This window comes from Phaethon lepturus, unplaced genomic scaffold (assembly GCF_000687285.1).
Source record: "Phaethon lepturus isolate BGI_N335 unplaced genomic scaffold, ASM68728v1 scaffold17976, whole genome shotgun sequence".
Taxonomy (NCBI): domain Eukaryota; kingdom Metazoa; phylum Chordata; class Aves; order Phaethontiformes; family Phaethontidae; genus Phaethon; species Phaethon lepturus.
In genome coordinates this window covers 122,881-133,215 of record NW_010548467.1, presented here as the reverse complement: position 1 = coordinate 133,215, position 10,335 = coordinate 122,881, and the positions used below count along the sequence as shown (strand labels likewise).

The 10,335-nt window shown below is 39.5% G+C and overlaps 1 protein-coding gene across 1 annotated transcript in view; it reads right to left on the bottom strand.

Annotated features, from left to right (window-relative positions):
- The window catches only part of LOC104623035 (transcription factor COE1), a gene marked incomplete at its 5' end in the record, with an annotated part of 102,636 nt that overhangs the window by 25,928 nt on the left and 66,373 nt on the right, over positions 1–10,335 (bottom strand). Inside the window, one exon of the mRNA XM_010289981.1 lies at positions 5,038–5,126. Coding sequence (XP_010288283.1) covers positions 5,038–5,126 — 89 coding nt within the window. The remainder of the gene's footprint in view (positions 1–5,037; positions 5,127–10,335) is intronic.

Below are 10,335 nucleotides of genomic sequence, written 5' to 3'. Positions count from 1 at the left end.
CTTTCCCTGAATATTTTCAATAGGATAAATTGAAAATCAAACCCAAAAAACCAAACAATGCCCAAATTGTTAGGAAATGAAAAAACACCAACTGTTAAGGGTTCAATACCAAGCTTAACTCTGGTCTCACACTCCTATAAATGTTACAGTACAGCATAGAAACTGCCAAGCACATCTCATGCCCTCTTGGCTATACAGATGAACTTCAACAGCTCATCTTCACATGCTCCCCTTTCCAGCCTATACCTGGTAAGTTTTCCAACAACTTTCCTGTTCACATGGGGTGGGAAAAAAAACAAAAACAAAACCACCACCAAAATATGTGTTTTCTTAGCTCAAAATTACTAACTTAGGTTAAAATACAGTATCTTGAGTTAGCAGATGGAGATCCATTCTGGAATTTCCATTGGGTCTGTCTGAGTCAGCAAACCTGATCTGCCTTGTCTTTATTGCTGTTTTAATCTCTGCTAGCGAGCCTGGGCCAACCCACCCAAATTTAGAGGCAACTTTTATTTGCAATATAAACAACATCCATGTCGCAACGGATAAAGGGCAGATCTGTGGGATTTCAAATGGCAAAAGACAACTGCTTTTGCCAGCCATTGGTTCCTAATAACCACCTGTCTTCCATTAGTGTCCTAAACAAGGAGGTGGGATCTCTCTTGGGGGGTCTAATGAGAGACCAGAGAAAAGGAGCTGGAGGGAAGGGGGAGCCTGGTTATGTGTGCTCTCTGCTCAGCAGGGAGGCCCCTGCGTGCTACAGAGAGAGGCTCCACTTTCATCTACATGAAGAGAAACCAGAAGTAAAGGTCCCTTTCAGGAGGGATAAGGGGTCTCCTAGAGAGAGCGCTTAAGCAACAGACTGGGAGGGAGAGGATGTCAGATCATGAAGGGGGCCGATGTGCTGACTTGTTTCTCAAACACAGAGTGAACAATCTTGCACGTAATTTAAATACAAGTGATGAGTTGTAAGAGTGGTGAAAATGGCAAATAAATTCTAGGAAATTGCATATAAAGAGGAATCATTGTTATTAAATCATTTAGGATGGATGTGTTTCAAATCTAGCTCACAGTTGAAACTGTTTTACAGCTATAGCTGTGGAGTTTTAACAAAATTGCAGAATTGTAACGTATCTGCCAGAGATTTATTTTAAGGATTGCAGGGTGGTTACATAAATGAACCTCAATATACTCAACATGTTGTTGTGATCTGGACTCTTTAGTGATTTCCACTGCAGTTATGCATGCAAGAACCAACAACACGTGTGTATTTGTGTGCACATATGCAAACACATGAGACAGGGAAATTGCATATACACATGCAGGCTTATTCCCCAGCTCCAGAGGCAGGCTTTCTACAAACTGCTCCTACAGGACAACATATGATTTCTTAACATTAGCATCATGATATTTCTTTTTACTTCTCCTCAGAGATCTCTCTTTCCTCTGATCTGCCTCCTGTCCGTATTAGAAAGGAAAGACTACACTGCCCAGTACACTCCTGGTACCTGACCTCACTCCACGCTTTGGGTGCTAATCCCACCACCTCTGTACTGCCTGTCTCTCCTCTTGGTGCATGTGTTTGTGTGTGTGTGTACAGACATGCACATCTGCTAGTGACAACCCTACGCTGGCTGCTTTCCCTGACCCTACAAGAAGGGAACAGGACTCTGACCCATAGCTGGCTCCATAGCCCAGTTGCCAACACCAGCTCACACTCCTTTTTCTATAGAAACTACATATTGGATTTCTATTTTAAACACATCTCTACATCAACTGTCAATCTAGCAGTCCAAAGACCCTAGTTCCCAGGTATTCCCGTTCTCCTCGCTATGGGAGGGCATTTTCCACTGCAATTTGGCTACTGAAGCACTAGGAGACACAAAAAACCCTTTGAAATCTGGCTTTTTTCTTTGTATACTGCCAGCAGATACCTGGAATGTTTAAGAAAATTCATCCCAAGCATGAACACTGAGCACTTCTGAAAATACTCATTCTAAATTCTGGAGATCAAACTTCCCAAATAGCCTCAGCGGTTTTAGAAATGCCTGTTGACACAGATATGGCTGTTAAGTCCTCAGCTCCGGAGGGCAGAGCATGTGCTAACACTCACTTGATGGCCTCAGTAATTCTCCTTGACTGCAGGGATAAGCCACACAGCAGAATGCTCGTGTTGGTCCATGGGAAGGACTGCATGCCCTTATGAACACAAACATTATAACTATTTCTGTTTCTTGAAAGATCTCTAATTCATCAGTAATGTTTCAATGGCCACAAACTCTAGCAGTAATTATAGAAATGTGTTTTGTTTTATTTATTTAATGCATAAGTACAAGCTTTTTAATGAACAGAAAGTGATGACGCACTGTCAGGAGAATGGGGAAAATGGAGGAAAGGATATCGAAGGCTTTGAGCACTGTTCTCCTCTCTGCTGTCTCGCTCTCTGTCTCTCTCACACATTTGCCCTCTCTGCCCGTGGTTCCACTGTGGAAGCCATATGGCTTCTAACTCTCTTCTAAGTAGCCACTGAGAATTGTCTATAGTGGAATACTGCCAAAGCCCTTCCTGGTTTAATGACATGGGGAAGAGCGCTGTGCAGTGCTCACCCAGCACAGAGACTCACTGCATCCTTGATTGCGATCCCGGAGCCAGCAAGCAATGCTGGGAATTGAACCATCAGTGCCTCAAATACAGAAGTTGACGTGTGCCAACCCCTGCTGCATTCAGCCTCTGTGTGTGGCATATTAATGAGTCTTGAACTTGAGGTCCAACCTTCAAGCTTGCACAGAAGGAATTACCCAAAGACAAAAAAAACGGTCCTCTTCACTCTGTTTCCATCTAACCTTGCCTAGTGATACTAGGTTCTTCACTGAGTTTGTTCAGTCCCTAAGCAGTAACTTTTATTTTTTAGGCCATCACATCATACCTCTGTATACATAGATACAATTGCCCTTGATTTAAAGATTTGAAAAACTAGCTTGAAAATATACTCAGAACAAACACATTACGCCAGGAGGGTATATGAGGGGACGGATGACGCGGTACTAACCCTCATTCTCATATCCTATCCGTAAGTACCTGCTAAACGTTGAAGTCATGATATGGAGCTAGATGGAGCTTTTTTCTCGTGACGCTAGATAACAGGAACGTGTGGTTAACAGTGTGGTATCACTCTCAGTCTAAATGGGAAAAAGGAGGGATGCTCAGCCTGATGGCTGCATACCCATACCAGCACAAAAAAGCATTACTGGGGACTGCCTCAGTGCCATGGGTGTCAGAAAGGGAGCCCAATACTCGTGGAAGTTGGTGATGCACTACAAGCTGCAGCTGCATAGCCCCGTTTGGAATTGCTCAGTCCTATCTTAATTGAATTTCCTCATTTACAGGAAAGCCACAGCCATCTACAAGTCAGCTGGAATACTGGGTTCAGGGAAATTTTGCAGCGTTTCTTTTGGCCTTGCAAAAGCCTGGTGTGTAATGAAACCTGGTCTCTTATTTTCTTAGAAACAATTTTTCTCCATGTACATATTTGGCAGCAGAGGCACGATACAGATGAAAGAGCCCCTGCAGAAGGATGCTCTCTTGGAAAGGGTTGCACCTCTGGAGAGAAATTTGACAACCTATGAAAGCTGTGTCCTGCTGCAAATCTGTCCAGAAGTCAGAGAAAAGGACAGCTTGTAGAGGGTGAACAGAGCCAATGTAAAATGTAACTCTCCGGGACAGCATGTTTCTCTAGTGGTAAGAGGGAAGGACAACACAAAATCGACCCCGAAACCACAGTCTACAGCCTCCTAAGCAAAGATAAAAGACTTTGTAAGTCTGTAAAAAAAAAAAAATCACATACTGAATTTAATTTCTATCAAGAAATAAAACAAAGTAAGTTGTGGTGCTCTTGAAATACTTTAGAAATTTAACTAATCAAAGCCCACAACAATCCCTGATGAAAGCCTACTTACAGCTCAGGGAGCTACAGAAGAAAGGTCACAAGATTTACCCAGTTACAAAGGCTATACTGGACATATATCATTTGAGGGATCTGGTCTGAAGCATCAAAGCCCGACTTGTTCTATGTCTCAGATCTGGGAATTCACATCTCCCGTTCCGTAAGTAAAAGGCGATGTTCTTCAAATAAACCCACCTAGCTTACTTGCCTGTCCAACTCACTAACAGCCATGATGCTAGAGCAGATACAACACACGGTGGCAGCTGGTCACATACGAGTTACTCCAGCCCATGCACGCTATTGGTCAGTGTTCCCGTGGCAAAGAGCAACACTTTTTCAAATACCCCACCTCTTTCTCCAGTATATCACAAAACTCACCTCAAATTCTTGCCAGAGAAAGTACTGTATGGCAAAGTAGCAAGAACAGATGTGAGTGCAGACCCGGACAGCATTTTCACAGTACAAGACAGAAGTACTAGAAGCCCATATGAACTATTCTGTTTCCTCCTCAGCTTTTACTTGACAGAAATTAACAAAAGAACTCTCCCTAATCTTGATGGGAATGAACACCAAATCACTTCACTATGCATTGCTCTTATTATTTTAGCAATCCTGAAAAAGCAGTATACAGTAATTATTATCTTAAACCAATACATGGTGCAACAGCAGTGGACACACGTTCCCTGAAGATGCAAATAACTTGATTTTATCAATGGTGAAGTTATCAAAATTATAATGGCAAGTACTACTGCGATACCAAAACCAAGAAGCGTCATTCTTCTATGATAAGCTGCTCAGGTTCGAAAATACCAAACAAAAATGTGCCTTTTATTAAGTATTTCAGAACACAGAGTAAGATTTGCTTTTAAGCAAGGCAGGAGCTGTTTGAGTTAGCTGTGACTCAGAAAGTCACAGGAGTCTCATTAGCCTACAATGAAAATTGCTGATTGGGCTTCATTGCTCATGGCTGTTAGAGCTTGTCTGGGTTGGGTACCAAACAGCGACCATTACATTTACAGTGTCTTGCGCTTTCAGAAAAAAACATGCAGTAACCAGCTTTGCCATATTTAATAAAACAATAAACTTTGGCTGACCTTTGGCAAGCGTTCGGGGTCACCAGGGTGCCGGGGGATAACCTTCTGTAACCTTTGGAAACCATAGTCAATGGTGGGTTCGTTCAGAGCTGAAACAACAACAAACATCGTGATGTGACAAAGGCATAGCAAGCAGGCTCCGTTGCGCTGTAAGAACTGGCAATGCACCTTAAGACCAAGGAAGGATCACAGCATAATCCCCTTTTACTGAAATCAGACTATGAAGTCTTGGTGCAAACGCTGTTTGAGGTTGGTACTGAGGCTCTGCTTCAAACAGCAATGCAGACCTTCCCACTCGAGTTCCTAAAACAAGGTTTCTAGAAGATTTGGGGGGTGTTGCATACATCTTCCAAATAGGAAGCGATTATTATCTCTGAAAGCCGTGATGAAACTAATTTGATAAATACTTCACACCCCATGTTTCAAGTTGGGTTTTTTCCCTGCTTTCATATTACGAGAAAGGTCCTTTATGATTGGAAGACAAAAGAAATAACTATTAAGGAGTCTCTCTTGTTCCAGATTCTATTATACATTTAATATGCTCCATGTGCAATAATCACATATAATTTTGTTGTGAACTACAGGCATTTGTCTTGGCAGAGGCTTTATTTTTTACTCATCACCATTGACTTCAGCAGCCCAGCTCAGGCTCCAATTTGCACTAAACTGATCCAAAAGACTTAATGAATTAAACGAAAAAACCCCAATCATCTGTGTTTTTAGTTCATCTTTCCTCAGTCCTTGTCCGGTAACATGGAGGAGTAAAATGGTGGAACACTTTAATCTTCATGAAAATTCCAGTCTGCCTGCATTAATCGCAGCTCTGATTGCGCCAAGCATTTAAGCACATGCTTATCTGTAAGCACATACTTAAACCCATTTGCTTTCAGCAAAGCAAATTTGAGCATGTTATGTTTTTTATATGATTGCTTATAATTACAGGGGACCGCATTGAATGACCTTGTAGCTATATTTCCAGTCATATGATCACTTTGAAACTCAGATGTTAGTGAGACTTGAACATGTGCTTAAAATTTCCTAAGTGTTTTGGCGAACTGGAACAACAGTCAAGCATTCTCAAGCACCTCTAAACAACAGCGCATCTTGACTCTCCCGTGCCAATAGAGATGATGAAATTTTCCACAGCAATTTGTTTGCAATTTTTTTGAGTTGAATGAAAAAAAACCTCTAATATGGATTTTTTTACTTTTTCACTTTTTTTTGGTGGGAGGGATATCTAATGGGGGGGAGTCACTTTAAAGTTTTTCTTATTTAGTCTTAGATTATTAACAAAAAAAATATTTCTTGCACAAGATCTGACTACTAAATTACGAATATATCTTGCACCTTACTTTATGATGATTTTATTATGAACTTTATTATATGGACAGAATGGTGCCATTTAATCCATGTAAAGAGATTTAGCATCAAATTATATCTCCCTTTTGTAAGCACTCTCATATGGCTCAATGATGCTTGTCCCACAGCAAGTTACACAACTCCATCAGTCTGATCAATGTGGCACAATTTGTCTATACTTCCACCTTTTAAGTGAAGGGAATATTTTTTCATACTCCTGATGTTAAAGTTGTTTAGCCAGACCACATTCTTATCATGAAAGTAATACCTAAGCCCTAGCTTGTTTTTAATTACTTTGTGTTCCATAAACAGTCCCGCAAAACAGTCTAGTTTTTAAAGAAACTTGATTGAAACAATTGAAATTGTTCCATTTCAATTATTATTTTCAAACCACATTTCTACAGCAGATGGTCCTACTGGCAACCAAAGGGTCGGATTTTTATATCCTCCCGGACCTTCAGTACATCCCAAGTCCATAAGCAGGCCCAGTGATGCTACTACAAATTGAGGCAGAAGGAAGGTGGTGCAGGGGAATCCACAGCTACCCAACAGCAGCGAAAGAGCAGTGTGTAGCTGACGGGGACTGGCTGGTCACAGCCAAGCAGAATCTCAACATTTCTCTAATATCAGAAAGGAATCTTCTGAGCATATCCTGAAATTACTGTTACAGTATTATGGTAACACCAGACTAGAAATCTTTCAGGATTTTACTTTCTGGGCTATTGTCAGAATTTTTTTATGTCCCCAAAGATCATGGCATCCTTCTAGTCTCCCCTGTTTTTTTCATGCATTTCCCTTTATCAGGAATATCTGAATTTCATCTTTTATTTATATCCAGGTCATTTTATGGAAGGGAGAATCAGGCTTCTCCCCTGCTTGTGCCGTTTTTGGTTTTTGGATGGTTGGGCCTTTTTTCCACGTGTTTCATTTCACACCCTGGCCACATGCTGTCCACTCTGTTGTACAGTTTTGCAGAAAATATCACAGTACCTGTGTTTGTAAATCCCCGGTTTCATTACCTTTGAGTATCCTTACACGGCTTCTTATCGTGGAACCGTTTAGGTTAGACCTTCAAATTCGACAATAAGTTAATTTACTGTTATTTATGTTTATTATAAAAAGTAGCTGTTCTCCGAGAAGATTAAAAAACCCCTACAGTTTTAATTTACATTTCTTTTGCAAATGTGTTAGAAGATTTTAGCGTGGTTCTGTCAAATGTGTTTCTTCTCTAATTCAGTCTAGTTTATGGCCATTTTCACTTTACTTCCTTTGGGAAAGTAGTTACTAAATTCTGCTATATTATAAATGAAGGCCAGTTCTGAAATCCCCCCAGAGATAGCAGTCATTTTCTCATATCTTCCCACACATTCAACACATTTGAAATCCACAGAGTATTTCCTGTGAGTATTTTCTGAACTAAATGACCAAAAAAAAAAAGTTAATTTTATGGTCCAATCTCACAAGGCATCAAGCATCCTCTGAGAGATACTGAAAACTTTTTGCCTCAAATAGCTTCAGCTGTACTTTAGCAGTGAGGAGATGCTGTACACAGCGATTTGCCGGACTGGGTCCTAAACTGTAGTTGTCAAATATCACTCCTTAGTCTATAACTCTTCAACCCTTTCTATCTTAGATAAAAAGAAAAAAAGAAGTCTTTTGCTGCCTGAACATCTAACCACAGATTGGATGATACCAGCCCTCCATTCCTCAGTTTATTTATAATCCAAGTCACATGTAATTAGTTCTATCTCAAAGAAAGAGCCCTGCTTAAAAATTTAACCCCACCTTCAGCGTTAAGGCCACACTAGTTCCTGTGTCAGTAGCTGGCAAAACTCCAAAGAAAAGGTGATGTTCTCATCTCCAAGCATGGTAGAAGAGCCAGTGCTTCGGCCACCCTTTGTGGCAGCTAACGTGCAAGGTTAGATACCAGTTTCTGGGCTTGATGGTCTTAAAAGTCTTTTCCAACCTAAATGATTCTATGATTCCACAGTTCATGCAAGGTTTTGCCTCTGTCCCCAGTATGTGTGAGCGCGGTCTCTGCCTTTGAAATCCATTCACAATAACGCATTTCCCAGTGCTCTAATTCAAAGAACTCTTTTTTTTCCCCCACGATTGCAAAAAATCAATCAGGAATACAAACTCTCTATTTGTGTTCTTGACATCCATACATTAAAAACAAGCTAACACATACTGTACTTAAAATGCATTCGCATTACCCTAAATTTTAAAAGTACTATTGAAAGTACTACTAACTTTAAAAAACTGTATTAAATTCAAATAGGTCCCAAGGCTAATGGAAGCAATTTGTATACCAACCCAAACTGACTGGCCCACTTTTCAAAATACAGGTATGATAATCTTGCGGTTTTAAAAGGACATTTAAATTGAAAGACTGTGAATTTAGTACATAATTATACCAATAGAACCCTTTAACTTGTCAACTTGTAAATCTAAAAGGCTATCAATCATTTCTAAAGAGGAAATAAACCTTAAAATTCTTTGATTGACAGTGCTTACTTTTTATGTGAAAAAAAAGGAGTAAAGTGGCCAGAAATCCATTTACAAAAGTACATTGTTTTACATAGGTGAGTAAAAAGCCAATAATTACACCTCCAAAAGACATATAAATCAAAGTAAGTACTTTTCCCTCACTTACATATTTTAAGTCGCAGTAAACTTCAGGCAACTTTTTATTAAAATACTTTTCCAAATGCAAAGCTTATTGAAGCCATTAATAGAGTAGCATTTTCATTTAAGCTAATATAATCATTTTTGCAAATACAAGATTTAAGCCATTTTTCTCCTTCCAAACAATAAACTTTCAGCCTGTCTCTTGTGTGAATTAACTAAAATTACACCCAGGTGTACAAAATCTATCTATCTATCCTAGTGTATGAGTTAAGGCACAATATTTATTATTCTTACCATTTTATGAATTACTTCGTAAACCCTTGAGGAAGAACTTTCTTTCAAATTAGACTCTAACAGAATAAGCCATGAAGCTCTTTATGCAGCAAGTCTAAAGCCATAACTCATAAAATCTAAGGCTTTTAATCAAGAAAATGCACCATGTCTATGGAAATAAGGATGCGTACATTATATTCATCTTTTCAAAGTCCAACTTATTTTTCAACAGAAATGTTGCTTATGCCTCTGAGAAAAATGTTTCCACCGTAACTACAATTTCAAATTCTGCACAAATAATTTTAATAACTATGTGTAGATAATCCAACATCTTTAAAAGTCTCTTTCTCTTTTTTTTTAACTAGTCAGTGGAGGGCTTTTTTTAATATTTCACATAATGAATTCCTACTGTGTCAATAAAGCTTTGGTCGTTAATTGAATGACTGTCTAATGTATCTGAGAGGGGAATTTGTTTCTCTGGCCACACTGCCAACTTACAGCAGAATGATCGACACTTAATATCAGCAATTAAAAGGACCTGTTCAAATATCATATGGAATTCATAGCTTGGGGTAGTGTAGGAGAACCCTTCACCAAGGAAAACTCATTCAATGAATGCAGAGTAATTGAATTAGACACATTTTAACATTATTATTCAAAGAAAAATAAACACACACTACATAGAAGCATTATGGAAATATTTCAGAATGTAAAACATATCCAGTTAATTTGTTTCCCATGCATTCATGGTTTCATTTACTCCTTTTATTTTTCAGCCCTCGTTTCTTTTTCATTCTGTTTGACCCAAAACCAATGAGAAAGCAGCACTTAGACCTATGAACTTCCCACATGCTTTTCCAGTGGAAAAGGCTGCAAGGAGAGGGAAGGGACACTAAGGGCTCAAATAACAAAAATGAAAAAAGGCTGAAGGCTACAAACAAATTGGCCTCAGGTCCACAGCTCTGACCATCCCTATCCCAGGTGAGAAATCTGGTCTTGATTGTTTTAAGTGAAACACCCAAGGAAAGGCTGCAC